Source organism: Apis florea, unplaced genomic scaffold (assembly GCF_048593485.1).
Source record: "Apis florea isolate Af1SG1 unplaced genomic scaffold, ASM4859348v1 contig_3798_pilon, whole genome shotgun sequence".
Classification (NCBI taxonomy): domain Eukaryota; kingdom Metazoa; phylum Arthropoda; class Insecta; order Hymenoptera; family Apidae; genus Apis; species Apis florea.
In genome coordinates, this window is record NW_028256860.1 from 2,280,921 (window position 1) to 2,300,381 (window position 19,461).

General features: G+C 27.7%; 1 protein-coding gene and 1 non-coding gene across 5 annotated transcripts in view; both read right to left on the bottom strand.

The window, feature by feature from the left end:
• The window catches only part of Nrx-1 (neurexin 1), a 400,360-nt gene that overhangs the window by 3,447 nt on the left and 377,452 nt on the right, over positions 1-19,461 (bottom strand). For 3 of the 4 annotated variants that reach the window (XM_031915441.2, XM_086915817.1, XM_086915818.1), the window contains 4 exons: positions 9,662-9,903; positions 8,806-8,929; positions 5,057-5,230; positions 1,111-1,270 (listed from right to left, as the gene is read on the bottom strand). In XM_031915441.2, the coding sequence (XP_031771301.1) occupies positions 1,111-1,270; positions 5,057-5,230; positions 8,806-8,929; positions 9,662-9,903 (700 nt within the window). The remainder of the gene's footprint in view (positions 1-1,110; positions 1,271-5,056; positions 5,231-8,805; positions 8,930-9,661; positions 9,904-19,461) is intronic. The other variant, XM_031915447.2, reaches the window with a different exon arrangement.
• Positions 7,775-7,882, bottom strand: LOC116414195 (U6atac minor spliceosomal RNA). The gene has a single exon (XR_004224662.1). It is a non-coding gene; the product is annotated as a U6atac minor spliceosomal RNA (small nuclear RNA).

Genomic DNA, 19,461 nt, shown 5'->3' on the forward strand with positions numbered 1-19,461 from the left:
TTCATATTTGAAAATTAATCAAAATTCTGTATTTTCTATATTATCAATAGATATCAATTTTATTACTTCAATCGTGTTATTTCTAAATAATATTTATATATGAGAAAAATAAGTTTCTAAAATTTTATACATGTATTGTATATACGAATTGTTTCGTAATTAAATAATAAAATTTTTTAATTTCTAATTTTAAATATTTGCATATTAAAAATATAATTTATAATAAAAATACTTTTACGAAATTAATAATAAATCAATGACTAAAAATAGCAATTCTGTTCAGTTATAATCATTCAATCATAAATTTGAATTTAAAAAATTTACCAAAATTTAATATTGAAATTAAAGAAAACGCAACTTACAAATATAATTACCAATTGTAAAAATCGTTATTTGAATTAACACTGCTTTCTATATTAGAAGAATCTTAGAAAAACTTTCATTTAGAAATTAAATAATGAAAATAAAGATTTTCTTAAAGAACAAAGAAACTTTACTAAGTATAAAAATCTTGTTAACATTAATAAATAATATTAATCTATATTATACATACAACTGCAATAATAATAAAACATAAAATGGCTAATTTTTTGATTTCAAAAATAAACAAATATCCATATTTATATTTTTAACCAATTGTATATCTATCTACCATTACAATTCACTTTAATTTCATCTTAAATTAAATTTATTATATCATAGAATGAAATAATAAATCAAATAATAAAATCAAAAATTTATATCAACTTACTCTTTTATATTATACAATTATTCATAAAATTATACTAAATATCCAATATGGCCAGATAATTTTGTAACCAATTATAAAATCCAATTAAGATCCAAAACTCATTCACTAAAGACTACTAAATTAACACATCGAAAACAGAACAACGCATCAAGAGAGTAGAAAAATATTTTCCATGAGCTATATATAAAAGAGACGAAAAAAAAAAAAAAAAAGAAAAAAGAATAGAAAAAAAACTCTGTCTCTACAAAAGATACAATTAATGGATCCGACGTGTCACCGGAAATACACACAGCGTGCACGTTCTATTTCCTCCATCGTTTTCAACATCGCCGCGGGATGCGGGAAACTGGCAAACTCACCTGGCGTGGCTGGTTTCGAGGTCTGTAGTTGACACATTGTACTGGACGGAGACGGTGACGATGTCCCGGGTCGATGTCGTCGGCGAGGCTGGAGACGTTTGCGTGCTGATGTGGCTGGTCGTGTACTCGCGTTCCGTCGTGTACACCGCCGAGCTCGAGTCTGCTTTGGAAAATGGAAACGAGAAGAGAAGCGTCAGCCGGTTGCTGCAATTACGCGTATCCGATTGGCACGAACAGGGGGTATGGGATAGTAACGTGCTACCGACAATATTTACGCGTGCGTAGGCCGGCGATATTCACGCGTGCGTGGCCAGCAGCCACGTTGCGAGCACCCCAAAGGAGGGATTCGTGTTTCGCGGCTTCCAGGGACAATCGTTCAATCATCCACACGCGTAACGAGTGTGAGCACGCGTGTTGAACGATGGCCCTCCCCCGCTGTTAATTGCTTTCCTTTTTCAATTTCGTAATGGTGACACGCACAAATAGAGTGTAGAAATAGAGTGTAAGGGTTTAGAAGGGAATAGAGAGAAGTCTGATAAATATGGATGGTTATTTGTACGATTGAAGGTTGAAGAGATAATGGTTAATTATAGGTATCATATCTCGCCAAGAATATATTTGATTGGGGGAAATACAGAAATGGGACGTGGAAAGATTTATAGAAAGGGGTGGAAAGAAGGGGTAGATTGAAGAGATAATAGTTAATTATAGGTGCCATATTGTCAAGTGTGCGTGTGACTTTAGAGAAGATAAAATATATTGTATAGAAATTTATAAAGAGTTTAGGAAAATATGTGTTGTAATTTATGTAATTTATGTAATAATATAAGATTAGAGTTAATTAGAGATATCATTTTGACAATATAAATGGAAGTTTAAAAATTAAATAAATTCTAAATACGATATTTGTGTGATTGAAAATTAAATAATAATGTATTTAATTTTAAAAGAGGTTTGGAAAGAGATGGAAGAAAAAATTTTAGATATGTATGAGATTTAATTACAGGTATCATGTTGCGAAGAACATATAATTGATTTCAAGGGAAACGAATAGGAGTTTAAAGAAGGATAAATTCTAGATTATCATATTGAAAGATAACGAGATGATCATTAATTATAGGTTTCATGTTACGAAGAATATATTCAACTTTAAGGGTAGATATAAAGGGGTTCGTTGTATGGGGATGTTGCACGAAAGTTCAGAGAAGAGCTTTTAAAAAATTCTATGTAGTTTAAGATTATGATATATGATAGTTAATTATAGATTTCATGTTAAGATTATGATTATATGATCGTTAATTATAGTATCATGTTAAGAAGGATTGTAGGGAAAGTGTACGAAGAATATATATACATTCTATATGTATGAGATTAAAGGCCATGCTATTTAATTTTGAAGAAATGCATTAGAGATATTGTTAGAAAATTTAGAAAATTCGTATTTCAAAAGATGTATTCAATTTTAGAGCAAGTTAAATAGAGAAGCAGGCCCATATTCGCTCGCAAGTTTATAAAGGGTTGAAGTAGATTTGATAGTGGTTGATAATGAAGTAGCGAGATTAAGCTGAGTCGAGAAATTGCCAAGTTGTATTAATTTTGAGTAATACTGGAGAACTTGCGAGAACTGTTGTCAGTGGAAAGTTAGATACGAAGTTTACGAGAATACTTGTAAGATTTACGAAAGTAAAAAAGGCAGGATACGTTCTTATGATATTTAATTCTTAAATATTTCTCGAATTCAAAAACATTTCTCTAAATTAATTCAATAATAATTAATTTGACTATTTTCAAATATTTGTTTCATCCCCTAAATTAAATCTGTTTTATCAGATTTAATCGTTTAAAGCGATCCAAAATTATTACAATTATTACAATTGAAATTTCTATAGTATGAATGATCTGCAAGTTGAATTAGTACACACACGAAGCGTAGCATGCTAGATAGAAAGCTCGTTTTACGACTTTCGCCATCGATTCGCGGTTGAACTAGTTACAATATGTCTACCAGGTAAGTTCGTTAACCGCTTAGAATTCGTCGTTCGATCGAAGCGTCTGCTGTCCTCAAAAATAATCTCTATAGAGAAAAAAATAATCTTCATGATGAAACGACACTGTTAAATTCACATCCATCTTTTGAATAGAAATTTATTAATCATTTATTCAATTCAATTATATTATCCGAATCAAATTATTCTACACTATTATTTTCCAATAAATTATATAACGTAGTTACTTCAACAAGATTATATTCAAAATTTCCCGAGTGTGAATGCAATAAAAATTCGTCAAAAATACGACGATCCTACCAGAATAAGAATTTCAAATTTGTTTAAAGTCAATCTGTTCAACGAAGATCAAAGAATAAAACTAATAAAAAGGAAAGGCGATCGTATCAGTCGGAAATTCTTACGATTTATTCGACGTGAAATTGCTTTAATCGCGATAAACGAGCGACAAGCAAACGATAAAGAGGAGAGGCTATTCCACGATGAAGAGCGGCGCACTGAAAAGATGTCGCATCAACGTCGCGTCGAACAGGGTAGTGCTATTTTCGTGACGGTCAACTTAACCGATGGCAGTTGGGATTGGCGGGGCTTTCACTGCATCAAGTTGAGGGATATGCAGATGAAGAGGACGCCCACGGGCTAAGTATTTCCATATGTTTTTTTACTTTTTTTCTTCTTTCTTTCTTCCTTTTTTAGATTATTCGCGTTCACTGACATAGAAGATCGGGCAATCCTTTTCTTCAATTACGAATCGTATAATGGAGGAGAGATGGTCCTAGAGCAAATCGATTTCACTCGCAATAAATATTAATGCGATGCTTTCTGCTCCACGAATTTCACTTCGAAAGTTCTTCGTATTTCTGATAAGGTGTTTTTCATTATTGTGAAGCATATGAAAATTTGGATGAAAATATTTCTAATCCTTTTTTTACACGCTTTAGATCGTTTTTATTCAATTGCGATGTTGAGTAATTGAAAATTTAAGAAAAAAATATAAAAGATATATAAATTAAATTCTTTCTTTGAATTTTTATAACATTTTGATGTATGCATAGGATTTCGATTATATATGTACAAAAATCAAAGTTGAAGTTAGTTAAAAAAATTGAGGATAAGAAGTTTAAATCAAATATTCTTTAGAAAATATATATATATAGCTACATTTCAGAATTTATCAAGACCTTATTATTATAATAGAAGAATTTTATATTTTATATTGTGGATGATTGAAATTGAAGATTCGATTGCTTTGTTCTTTTGATTTATTTATGATCAAGAAGAGGGGCTACACGAAGGATTTGAATTAATCTCGATATCGAAATTCTGCACAAGAGGAATTCAAACAAATTAGTCGTAAATACCCTTATCTGTAATATTCTAGCTCTGGAAAAGGAGTGAAAAAAGATAACAGAAGATAAGAAGGATCGATATAACGATTGCAAAGAAAAGAGAGAGTACTTTGACTCAACGTGACAAAATCGTGACTAGAAAATATTCGTGAAACTATGTAGATATACGTATTCACTACGAATTCCTTTCAACAACTAAGCAAGCAGACACTCTTTCAATAATATTTCCACAGGCCCTGCTCGAACGGAATGCTAAAACCATCCCACCTCAGAACCTCCACTTCAAAGAGGCCATCGAACAAATTTCCGATGCATACTCGGTCAATAAAAATCTATCGCACATACAAGTCTTGGAAATACTTCGTCTGGCGTGTGCACGTAGTGGTACATACTGCAGAAAGTGAACGAAAGGAAACCATGCGCGGAAGATCAATACTGTAGTGTGTTTCGTTCGGGGGTTTAAATCAAGTGTTCTGAAAACAAGAGTGGACGAGGAAGAAGGATAAATAAAAAAGAAAGAGAGGGAAGAAAGAAGAAGGAAAAGGGAATCAATAACGAGAGAATTAAAAGAAAAATGAGATAGAAACGGACCAGTGGTCGACGTGACAAATATCTCCTCGGTGGTGACCGGTTCTCCGGAACCTTCCTCGCAATCTTCCTCGTCGTCGCAGGAAGGACGCTCCTGAATGTTCTCCTTATGGTGCTTCGGCCTAAATGTCGTCGGCGACCTCGTTGGCGCGACGTATACCGGTGTTATTATGTCGTCTGCGAACAGAGAAGGGGTTTCATCATTGAAATTGCGTAGGATGGAATGCGACCCTCGCATAATTCCTATATGATTGCGTGGCTTGCGTCATCGGCATAACGGAAAACGAAAATGTGGTTAAGGGGAGAAGTGTGGGTGCGGGATAGGCGATAATGGAGATAGAATGCGCGTTTGATTGGAACATTTTGTTCCCGATATCAGGCTCGTTTCAGCTTTCAATTCGGTATTCCATAGGAAACTTGACTGGTTTTCGATTTTCAACGGATCATTTGGAATATAACGGATGTATGTACACATATATGTATGGCGATCGCATGATGGAGGGCGCGCATCGATGCATTTCGAATTGAAATAATGATATTATTAACTCAACAATGGGGATATATATATATATTATAGTTGTATTGACATGAACGAGAAGAAGATTTTTTTCAAATTAAGGAGAATGAATTGGATTCAATGTTTCGTATGAGCAGTGAAATTGCTGCACAGATCGTAATTGACGTAATTCGTGCTATTGTTAGAATAAAAAGTATAGTATAGATATGAAGTATAGATATAGCGAGATAATAGGTAGATTTCGTGATCGATAATACGTAGATTTCGAAAAACAAAGTTAATATTCGGTTATAAATAGTTTAAAGTAAAAAGAGGAATGATAATGATAGTTTCATTTGGATATATTTGTTATAAAAAATATTGAAAATTATTGAAATTTTTATATTATCTTCTTAAAAAACATGGAACAGAAAGATATTTATCTCGTTTGGTATTAATTTTAGATAAAATGTTTAGGGAAAGTTTATAACTAAAACCTAATCTTTAATTATGTGAATCTTTTTTAAAGTATAGCTTAAAATTCTTCTTTAAGTAAAAAAATTATAAAAGTTGTTCATAATAACAAACACATTAAAGTGAGAATGTAAAGTGATATGTAAAATTAACACAAAACAATAATTAATAAAATTTATACAAGGCAAAAATTAATAAACTTTATACAATTAATATGAATTTAATATAAATAAGATAATAACACATAAATATTAATTATTATTTTACTACCATATATATTTCTTGAAATTCTCCACTATGATCTTTTTATCGTTTAAAATGTCACGCGTCTAAAATTACGGCGCCAGCTGTTTGCTGTAAAAATAATCGCTGGTCGTGCATCATCTTATCCTCTTAAAGGGATCATATTAATTTAGTTTTTAGTCAGCCGGAGAAGATTCCCGAGCCGGGTGGCAGAGAAACTGAGGAGGTCGACAGGAAGGAGAAAGGTGGGGTGCCAGTCAGGGATTCTAAATATGCAAATGAATCGAAGATACAATCGGGCAAGCATGAAGACGAAAAGGTAGCATGCCATGCGATATGCGAACCCGATCGTGCGTGCACGTATCCTCCTCTGTCCTATCTTAACTCTCGTCATTTCCGTCGAGAAATGTTATTTTTGTTTTATCGATTATTAAAATATAAATATAAATGGTAGATTTTGTTTACATTATGTTTTGCTTGATTAAGCAATTTTATAATGTTATTTATCATGGAAGCTAAATATGTAAGATTATTTTTGATAAGGATATAAATAAAAATGATTTTAAGAAGGAAAATAGATTAAGTTATTTTTAGGTTTTATGATCAGCTTCGTGATTTTTCCTTTTGTATATAAGATATAAATATAATTATTAAATAGAATGGAATGGAAAAGAATATTAATAATTATAAAATAGGAATTATAAAATAAAGAAGAATATAGAATATAAATTATATTGAATGCAGGAATATATTTGATAAAATATTTGAATCCATAAATTGTATCATAAGTGCAAGAGAAGAAGAATATGTTTAATTTTCATTAAGTTTTATATTTGAACGAAATTATGTAACGTGATTATTATAATTTTGATATTTGACTTTAAAATAAATAAATTTATTTTTTCTTACTAATTTGTTCAGTCTAAAGATAATTATAATTATAATTTAATTGAGATTTTCAAATTATGTGAAAGATTTAATGTGTATTTTTATAATGATAACATAAAAATGATACTTGAATTATTTATTATTGTTACATTCGTATAAATATTTAATATAAAGAGAAAAATTGCTTAGAATTATTTAATACTGATCATTTCAATATTATCAATATATTATGTACGATAAATATTTTAATATTTCCAACGATTTATCGATATTATTTATTTAGAAAATTTAATGATAAAAAATTATTTCGTGAGAATTTTGCAAAATTTCAAAATAATTTCTTTTTATTAATTATTATAATATTTTTACAGTTATTTTATATTTTATTTTTAAAATTATTATCAATGAAATATATGATCATTTTCTGTTATTTATTAATATTTATTTTATTTTACTACAATTGATAACATATTGATAAATTAAATAACAAATACTATATTTGATTTTCAAATTATATTCAAATGTTGTTTTAATTTTTAAATATTTTTCGATATAAATATTATTTTCTATTTGTATTAAATAATTTAATTTATTATATTTATGATTAATTATAGTTAATCAAAAAAAATTTGGTAAGTGTCGCCAAAGGACGACAGTGCCTTACCATTTATATGTGTATTCCATCCTTGTCTAGGGGAGTGCTAAACGTCTCTCCTTTCATACTACACGATGAGATGGCGCTTTTCACGCTCTTATATAGAAACGTACTGTTAAGCGACCACTTGCGAGAAAGCAGTTTTTTGTGAATAATTCGAAAACGACAAATTAAATTTAAAAATTATAAGGATAAATTTTACTCGGCATTATATAATCTATCGAATGATATAATATTTGAATCAATCCACTTGATTTCAAATTTTAATTATATCTATATGTATCATATTCATATATGTATCATACAAATATATATATGATACTATTTATATCATATTCAACAAGATACGTCATTGTCAACAAATAAACTAAATCATACAATATTTCAACTATCGATTAGTCAATTATCAATTTTTGCTGATATCAATTCTTATTTTACCAATTATTATTTATTTTTTTAAAAATGGATGGTATTATGAAATTTATTTCAAAATATTATATTATTCATCGAATTGAGTTTATCGACTATTTTATGTAGAATGTTTGACATATTTTTATTAATATTTTTTTTTATAGCATTGTAAATATTATTTTTAATATTTTTAATATTTTTAATATTAATAATATATAATTAAATTTGAATATCATTAATAGATTTAATATTCTAAAGAAGTTTGCAAATTGAATATTTTTAACATTAATAGTAATTATATTAAGATTAAATATATTTTACAATAAACATGCAATTGTTTACACATATTTCGTCAATAAAATCTCCATGAATTATTACACTTAATGTAACTGATTTATCGACATTTAAAGATTGATTTATGTCGAATAATTTTTCTTCCTATACAAAATATTGTGCAATCAATTTTAGATAATTTTTAAAAAGTTTATATAACGTGCACGTATATAAAATATCGTGCGAGGTAAAAGAATAAATATGCACAAGAAATTCCTCCGCGAGGAAACGTCTTTTGGAAATATTACTTACACTTACCGGAACCAGGCTCATAAATTGGCGTACATTCTTCGTCCTCGTCATCAGCGGCACAACCACTTCCGGCGCCAGAAAATATTAGATCGTCCATGACTCCCGGAAAACCGGAAGCTGGTGTCTAGAATAAAAAAAAGATATGAGAATTTATTATATATAGTTGAAAATAAAAATAATTCTTTTGAGATTTGAATGTGAGATGAATGTAAAACAGAAATTATTATATTTCTAATATTGTAGAAAATTATTAATTCTATTAAAACTAAGAAAACTATTTAATATTAGATATTAAATATTTAATATTAGATAATTATTTTAAATTTCTATTAAAACTTTTGTATATTGTATCTAAGATTTAATTTTGATATTTCAACAAACTATATTTGAGAAGATTACATATTAAATCTTCATTATTCATATCTATATCCCATATTATCTATTCTCATATCCGTATCTAATATCGAACCATGTTATTATTAATAAGCCATTTATGAACATAATTAAATGCTGAATTTCAAATTAAAATTATATGCAATAATTTACAAGGTATATCTATACAGATTATTAATTAGAATTATATAACGCAGTAAAATCTCAGAATAATATTTTTGCATGAATCACATAATTATAAATAACCTTAAAATCATTATACATATATTTATCTAAATAAAAATTTACAAATGAAATAAATGTTTTTTGTAAAACATAATGATTTGAATTATATCATCTAAAATTAATTAAAAATTTAAGTTTTAAATACATATCTATTACTTCTTTTCTATTTTATTAGATATAATTTATTAATAATATATAGAATAATATTATTAATTATATATATTAAAGTTTCACTAACCTGTTGCATTCTCTGTAATGGGGCTGCACGATCCAGAAGACTTCCAGGAGGTAATAATTGAACATCTCCTCTGGTGACGACTCTTCCATCTTTTGAAGCAGCAAGTTCTAAAATTCGTGCACCATTTATAACAAGACCGGCAATTATACCCAAGAATGGTCTTTCCACTCTGCCTTTGTTGCGATTCCATCGACCCCCAATTTGAATGGTCGATTGACTATTGAACACCGTCAATTGACGACCTGCAAATAGAAGTAAACATTATTATTAGACAAAGACCTTTTCAATTGATAATTTAATTTCCCTTGAATGAGAAATCATCTTTAAATATAAATAATTTAAAATTACATACATATAGATTCAATTTATGATATGATCACAAAATTAATTATATTAATTAAATTAGAATTTTCAAGAGAATAAGGAATTATCATAAAAATAATATATTTATTAATATTTTATTTTAAATAAAGAATTATATTTCTATAATATTTTCAAATCTCAGATAAGATTAAAGGAGTTACATATAAGAATATTTTTTTTTAATATTTAAATTAGTTTATCATTAGAAATTTATCAGTAATAGAAGTTACATATGGTTTTTTCAAAAATTATCATAAGAAAACTCTAAAAATAATAAAAAAAACCAGTTAACTGATCATAGTAAGTATTTTTATTATGGATGTAATGGTAAAAATCGAAGGGATAATTTATTCTGATTCACCGGCTGACAAATGTTTTCGTTTGACCACTTAACAGGCGAACAGAAGCTATTGGGTATAGCATGAGTAACCATTGACCGGTCCACTTGGCTTACAAGTAGTGTATCTTACAATTAAAGGAAGATGGAAGTGTAGGTATACCCTCCAATGTCTCCTACTCCTTCTCATGGGTTTGCTTCGAGCCCTTTCCCTTTGTAGGGTCTAAATTTGGTTGGTTTTGAGAACAGGCTAACATGATACGCGTGGAACTCTTTAGGGTTCGATCTGCCCTTTGTGGTCAACACATATACATTGCTTGCATTACCAGCGGATATATGTACATCATTATGATAAAAAGAATTCTTCTCTAGCGAATTAATTAACTATGTTTAATTAACTTGAACAAAATTCGTAAAAATTGTAATTTTGCATGAAATTTTGCATTATATTTATAATATCCAATTTTTTGATTTTTTAAATTTTCTTTATTTTGTACTCTTATGTAAAATTGTGATAATTATATATTAGCTAAATAATTAGAAGATAGAGACTTTTTTAAATATTTAAAAATAATTTTGTGTAAACTAAATAATAAGCTATACCTATTACATATTATTTGAAAGATATTATGCTTAAAGTGTTTAAGCACATTTATTTAAATACTTAAGTACAATAATTCTAATAATTTAAATTTTTAATATACTTTATATTAACGATAAAAATAACATCAAATTATCGAAGAAAAATTAACGTAAATAATTTTAATCGAGTTTGTCTTAATGTCATTTTGAATTTAATTTGCATTTAATGATACATTATAATTGTAATTCTTATATAACGATATAATGTTATGTTTTCAACCAAAATGATTTATACGTTTTAGATATGTATATAGACAGGAGACATCAATCAGGCCAGTATAGTAGTCTCGGAGGTTCCCACGCTCATCATCTCGAACCATGACGATAAAGTCGATCGGCAGAGATCGATAATGTGGCTATTTTTTTATTAGGCGACTAGAAACCGAGGACGCAACCGGGACCGGATACCGTTCGAGTAGCTTCCACCCACGTGACCTGCCATGGGCGAGTTAAATACCACCTTGTAATAGGAAAGCAACAAACCGAACGAGCTTCCTCGTCTGGGTTAGTTCAAGTGGAGGAAATGGAGCCATTATCAGGGCTTGACTATGGATAATAATTTTCGGTGAGCCGAGAAAAAATGAGCCTGGCTGACAGGCTTACCAGGATTGCAGAATCTGATAGGAGGATGTTCCGATGTGTGTACCGTTTTAGGCACCGTAAAGATGGCCTCTCTTAGCTGCCCTTCCCTTATCTTTTGTTGGGATACAATGTATCTTGTGTCAAGTTATATATTTCTTAGATTATTTATTAGCATTGTGGTTAAAAGAGAGAACTCTTTCTATATAAGATATAGATTAATGAAAAAGACTTTTTATTACAAATTTAATAATATTATTAAACTAAATTTTATATTTTTAATTTTATATATCTGGTAATATTAAAATATTTTATTTATTTATTTATAAATATATATAAAAATCATCAAAAAGTTTCTTTATTATTTACGAGATTATTACAGTTTATATCATTAAATATGAATTATTCCGTGATAATTGGACTTTTTCAAAAAAAAATTATTTGAAGAATATAAAATTTTCTTCAATAAAAACAAAGAAAATAGTAATAAATGATGTGATTAAAGAAATTCTGAAATGTTTGTGGATATTTTTATAAGTTGACGTCATTCTTAAATTCATTTCCATTCGATGTTAGATAAGATAAATATACGAGATTCCTTTGTTTATTACAAATTTCATTATAAATAATGGTTAACTTCCTGCGCTTTATTAAAACGTTTTATTTTTTTATATTCATAAAATTCATATATTACATTCATAATATTAATCAATTTTATTTATTTAATTCAATGCATTTCTTGCAAGATACAATAATATAAAACAATTTCAAATTATATATTTGATAAAAATTTATTATATTTTATTAAAATAATTTTTATAATTATTTATATAAATAATTGTGTATAATATGTAGATATTATTGAAAATTAATAAAATGAATTCTGAATAAAAATTTAATATACTTTTAATTTAATTTTTAATCATATAATAAAATAAAATTTTATATTTATAGGATGTTTTTTTAAAATATGTTCCACATATCATATACGTTTATTATATTTATTTTATAAAATTCGATATTATTTATTGAATTCTCGAGCAAAATGAATTTATTAAAAGTAAGAATGTATTGAATATCATCAACTATTTACACGTGATCAATATTAACCGATTAAATACAATTATTTAAATATGAATATGACATGGAAAAAATTTAATGATAATAGCTTAATATTTAAAAAAAGAAAAGATCTCAAACAATAATTACACTATTAATTTAATATATCTACATATGATCTCAATATATCTTATTATGAGTTTCTAGTATTAAATAAAATATATTAATCGATATTTAAATATAAAAAATTTAATTCCAAAATTAATATTTCTAAAATATTTTTTAATTTTTATCGATATTCCCATATTTTTATCTTAATATTTTACAATCTTATTTGGAAAAGATAAAAAATTTGTATTATAATACAAGATGAAAATCTACAATACAGTTTATTATGATACTTTTTCTATTTCCAATTTCAAATTATTCTATTCTCATATAGAATATACCTACTTTGTACTATTATTTCATTTATTATAAACACGATAAAGTTAATATCTTAAGAGAAATTAATTTTTTGAAATTATATATCATATCATAGATAACATAAAAATAAAATTATACGTTATCAGCCATATTCATTCATACAGAACTCGATTCGAGAGTTCCACATTTTTTCCCATCCACTTAACTAGCACTTGCCGACCAAGCATAGTGAATCTATCAGCGTGGTATAAAAATACAGCTGGTTGGTCGCAGTTTGACGTCATATTTAAGTGTATATCCAGAGTATATTACACCAAAAGAAACGCACGTGCCAGCACGCGTTCCGCATTATCACCTTGCTTCCTCAATGATTTCTTGTCAATGATAATGGAACAAGTGGGTGGACAGATACCTTTTCGAAGGAAATAAAACGTGTCACTCACACCGCATTCCGATTTGAAGAAGTCCAATAAACTGTATCACTTTATTAGGGGAGTAGAAGGGCTATGGGTGTGTTCGGGTTCCTTACTCGACCCGATGAAATTTTAGGCAACTGGAAATGTCGAAATGCATGACCTCTTGGCATCTTCTTTCAATCAATAGAGAACGACTCATGCGTCACGAATTTCTTTTTTTCCGTTTCTGATACAGACTCTTGTGTAATAAGATCGAATATTATTTATTATATTACAATATTGAAATATATTTTGATCATTTATTTTATCATTAATACATATGTTTAAATTTTATATTCAATTCTTTTTTCTAATTGAGAATGTAATATAGAAATGTAAAATTTTTTATAAATTCAGAGAAATAATATTTATTTTATTATTAGAATTTTAATAGAATTCGAGTTTATAAATTATAAATCGCATTGATTTTATTTTTTATAACACGTATATTGTTATTACATCGTATGTTAATAAAAATCCGTAACGTTTCATTTTATTTATTTTCTTTTATATTTTATATTTTATAAAAAATGAATTAAAATAAATCTAGATTGCTTTTTATCATTTAAAATTTTTATAAATATACGAAAAGAGAATATGATCTTTTAAATGTAAGAATTTGATTATAATCAAATTATTGGAAATGATTTTAATATATTTGTTGTATTTTTGATCGAAGGCGTAAAAATCTCGATCGTCTAACGTTTCGTGGCAATTAGCTCTTGCGCGACATAATCTAAATTAATAAGTAAACTGACAGGAAAGTATGATTAACGTGGAGGTGGTGAACCCGAAAGTGGGTTAAGGAGTCGCCTTTGGTCGTTTAGATAAGTGGCGCATTCGGTTAAAATGGATCAGGAGAGAAGAACCAGAATGTGGATCGGATTGCCTAATATTTGGCGCCGCCTTCGAGGAATTACTAAATCCACAGTTCCGTAGCAATGGCGTCTGCCGAGAAGAGAAAATGAAGAAAAGGAAAAAGTTGGATTGATAGAAAATTTCATTAATAATAAAAATGAAATTGTAAAAATTTTGTATAATGATTTAACAAAAATATATTATTTGAATTCCATTGTTACTTTTATTTATAAATAAAAAATAATCAATTGTTTCCGATATTTATTATAATGATGTAAGCAACAATATACGTTAAATGAAGTAAATAAGATTTAAGAAATATAAATATATCTATTTACTTAGGTAATAACATTTAAGTGATATAACATTAAAATAAATAATAAAAAATAACAATACAAATATTATATTTTACATTTATATTCATTGTTAGCTATATAGTTTAATATTCAAATAAAGGTGTATAATTTAAATCTATTTTTAGAAAATATTAATTTTAAAAATTAAAAGTTTAATAATAATTACTTATGTAAAAATTTAGTAATATATCGATCAAGATAAGGATAAATACCTACTAATTAAATGATAAATATAATATTCATATGTAATAATAAAATTTTACAAGTATTAGTTTTGTATAGAGAGATATTAATATTATATTATATTTATTTTCGTAAAGAACAAATCTTGTTATATAATCACAAACTCACGTGTAAAGCAACAATATATCGGTTTCACATGAATGTTGCATTATTCAAATCCCTTTTATAGCTTGTTTGCTTGACCACGTGTAGTTAGACCACCTGGCAAGAACACGTGCTACATTTCACATTGAAATGTAGTTGATTTTGTTATAGTTGCTTCATTGCTCGTTTATGTAAGAGTAATTGAACTGTTTGCGTATTCAAAACTAGTTTTCAATAATTCATACACTTCATCGTATGATAATCGTAATATAGATAATAATTTAGATTCTTTCAATAGATTACAAATAGAAAAGAAAATTAAATATGAATTGTATCATGTTAAAAGAAGATTAGATATGAATTGTATCATGTTAAATATCTATAGACAAGATAAATAATTTTATAAGAAGATTAATGTTATAAATAATGTTATTTTTTTTTAAATTCTCTATTTATAATAAGATTTAAAATTTATTATTAAGATAATCTAATATTTAATTATATATTTAAGATTAAGATTATTCTAATATCTATTGATAATTTTTAAGATTTAAAATGTGTAAAGTATTTAAAATATGATATGTAAAATTCCAGAGTGAACTTTTTTTTTAAGAAAAAAATGTAATATTCATTGTTAAATATTTGAAACTTTTAACTATTCAAGAATTTGAATACTTATGTAAATAGGGATATTCTTTCTCTCTTGTTACAAGTTAGAATGGTAATTTCGAAATCTATTATGTTTGAACAAATTATTAAGATTTAACTTATAATTGATCGACAAATAAAGCCGATCCACAAGTCAATAAGATCTACACGTGCTTAGTTCGAGTCTGCACGATGCTCGAAACAAACGAATAATAATCGAAATCGAAACGTGCCCATCGAACATTGGTCTCACGGACTTTGGGAACCGTTTAGTTTCGCAACGCTTTTACGGTGGGAACGAGGAATGCCATGGGTATACGCTGGGTATGGGAAACATCGATGATTCCCAGGCGATGGAAGCAGAACGTTTCGTACGTATGAAACGTGAATGCGACACGTAAACGCACTTCGTGCGCCATGTAATCGTATTTATCGCGATAAGCGTTGCCTTTTGAACGTGACTTAAACGATCCTTCTTTATCTTTCTTTTTTCTTTTTCTTTTTTTACAAAAATTCAATTCATGCTATGCAAAATAATTTAGGATAAAACAAAATGTCAATACATCTCTTAAATAAAAAATGCAAATGAGATGATTGCATGACAAATATGATATTATAGACAAATACAATCATTTTGTGATTGATTATAGCGAAATGTAGGAATTTCGATGTATCAGTGGCGTAATAATTATTTTTTCAACTTTAGATTATTGAAGAAAAATGTATAATAATATATAGTAAAAACTTTTGTTTATACTGTCATTCGTGCATTCACGCGGAATTTATCAATGGAACAGCAACAGACGTCATAGTAGGCGCTGACTAAGTAGTAAATGAGCGGAGAACCCGTTAATACCACTATAGCGGCAGGTAGTAGGCTTGTCTGGTAGGTTCAGAACAACCTTGAGGATTCAAGGCCATTCCTAGTACGAGCTCGACTGGTTTAGGAGAACTACCACTTCAACATGTTCGCCGGATGCTTCTAAACATGCCGCTTAGATCAATCCTAACCTATCTTACATTCTATACACGCGTATCGTGCGTGTGTACCATACGAAATAGATTTCTATGCCTCGCCATTTATTTAAATTGAATTTAATCTTTTTTTTTTTTTCTAATTTTGCTTCTTTAATTAGCTAATAATATTTTTATCTATCTGTTATCATGTATCTGTATCATTTGATAATTTACGATATTTATTAACGTTAACGTCAAATTTGTATTATTTGATTTTGTCTATCATTGAGTTTAATTAAATAAATTCAAGAAATTGTAGGAAATTTTATCAATTAATTTTTATTAATTATTAACAATTTATATTATAATTATCGTGGCAACTTTCCCGATATAAAGAAAATGTAGAGGAATTTACTTAAAACACTTGCATAGAAATCACCACATTAACTGATTTAAAGAAAAAAATTTTGGATATTTGAATATCATTCGAAAATGAAACATAAATTATTAATCTGTGTATAAATATATACATTAATATAATAATTAATAATAATAACGATTAATAAAAATTATTATTATCCTAAACTAAAAATACAACTAGAACTGAATTAATCTACATCAATTTTTAAATTCAAATAGAATATTTTAATAGAATAGAATATTTTATAAATAAAATAAAATTTATGGAATGAATTTATTATAACCATACATGAATTATTTAAAATTATTTTAGCAAGATCGAAAACCAAGATATAACTATAATAATAATTATCCGATAATCCAATAATTATCTCGATATTTAAACTTTAATCAGATTCTGCATCTCGAAATATAAATCACAAATTGCTTGAAATGGAACACCGTCGAAGTAGATATCTATAAAATCGAAATTAGATGCAGCCTAGCAAGAGATTTCTTCTGTCAGGGATATTTCAAAAACGTGAGAAAATTACGAGCGATGCCACACTTGGAACAGTTTGGACATTCGATAACCGCGACTTTCCCATGGCACGCTTTCTCATGCTGTTGCCACAAAAAATAATGAGATTTCGGGCGGGTTAAGAGCCGTTGTGAGAACGAACCGTGAGAAGATGTTGAACTTGGGGCTGAATTTGGTGATTCTTGTATCAGGTGACTATCAGAGGGATGAAAGTTATCTTATGATATCGTTAGTAATCTTTCTTTGTTAATGTATTGTTAATGTATAACTGTGCTTTAAAGAATTTGCGATATGTAGTACCATAATCGTTCCGTTTTTTAATTGAGAATGATTAAGACAGTTTTTCTTTCACAAAAAATGTAAAATGTTATAATTATTGAAATTTGGTATATTTCATAATTTTTATATGCCAAATTTTATAAAAATTATAAAAAAGAATTAAGAAAGGAATTATAACTAAAGTTTGTGTTTGTGTAAATTAGAAAATATTAATTGTAATTGTAAATTAATCAAAAAAATTTATAATATGTTGTTTGGATATTGATTCCAGCAATAAAATTATAAATTATACTGTATTATGTAGAATATGATAAATAGTAGTATATAATAAATATTATATAATAAAATAAAGATACTGATAATCATACATTACATATGAATGAAATAAACTCGAAAGATATATGATCGAAATAATACCAACAATAATATATTACAAAATTTAGGGTATGATTAATATTTATTAAAGCAAATCTTGATCTACATAAATTGAAAATATTAATCATTAACATTATTTAAATTTAAATCTCTTTCCATTTAGTACATATATAAATTCTCAATATATCAATCTCTATGTGTTAAATTTTCATTTCAATATGAATATTTTTTCTAATAAAATAATTAATTTCGACAAAATATATAAAACTAAACAAGATTTAATTCTCAGTATTAATTAATTAACTATCAATCTCAATCAAAAATCAATATTAAAACTATCGTTCTATAATATATATTAAATAGTCAAAAAAATTTTATCGTTTTTTTTTTATGATATTACGATTTAAAATTGAATATAGTGAATGCAGTGGATTACACATAGATTTTTTGTACATATTTATTATGTTTAATTTAGATTAATAAGTAAATCGTTCTTCTTTTGAATCTGGATATCTTATCTTCAAAATTGAAAAAATTGAAAAAACTTTTCCCCTTTGAAGTGAAATAAGAATAAAAAGACAGAATTTTCTTTCTACCTAATAAACGTATTGTATACATATTAAAATAAAAGTGCATAAATATAACAACATTGCGTAAATAATTAAATACCTGTACATATGATAATTATATTTCTATCCAAAATCCAATATTAATTTTACTTAAAAGAGCCTTACACATTTATACTACTTAACTATTTAAAAATAAAACAAAAATCCAAAACTTTTAATTGAACAAGTTCAATAATTCTAGCATAATCAAAAACCAGAGTATCTTCACTCTCGAACACGAGCCGCCATTTCGAACGAGGAAAGCGCGCAAGGGGTAAATCGGTAGGGCATACGACCAGCTTCGCCACTCTGCTCTCCTAGTCGATCTGGGAATCTGTTTCCCCTGAAGTCGCTTGGATTCTCACGATCATGGGAATAGGTGTTCCTCCGGTTGAGACTGTCTGGGAACGGTGTCCCGTGGGAAGCTTTCGATATCGTGGAAGACATGGAAGAAAGAAGACGGCGGGCTGAAACTCTTTTCCAGGGCTGAACGCCTACTACCGAAGCAGATCGGTTCGGTGCTTCCAGGGACGAGCTCTCTCACGCTTTCGACCAGCCTGTGGGAATCGTCTGTGTTCCTCGGGAACCATG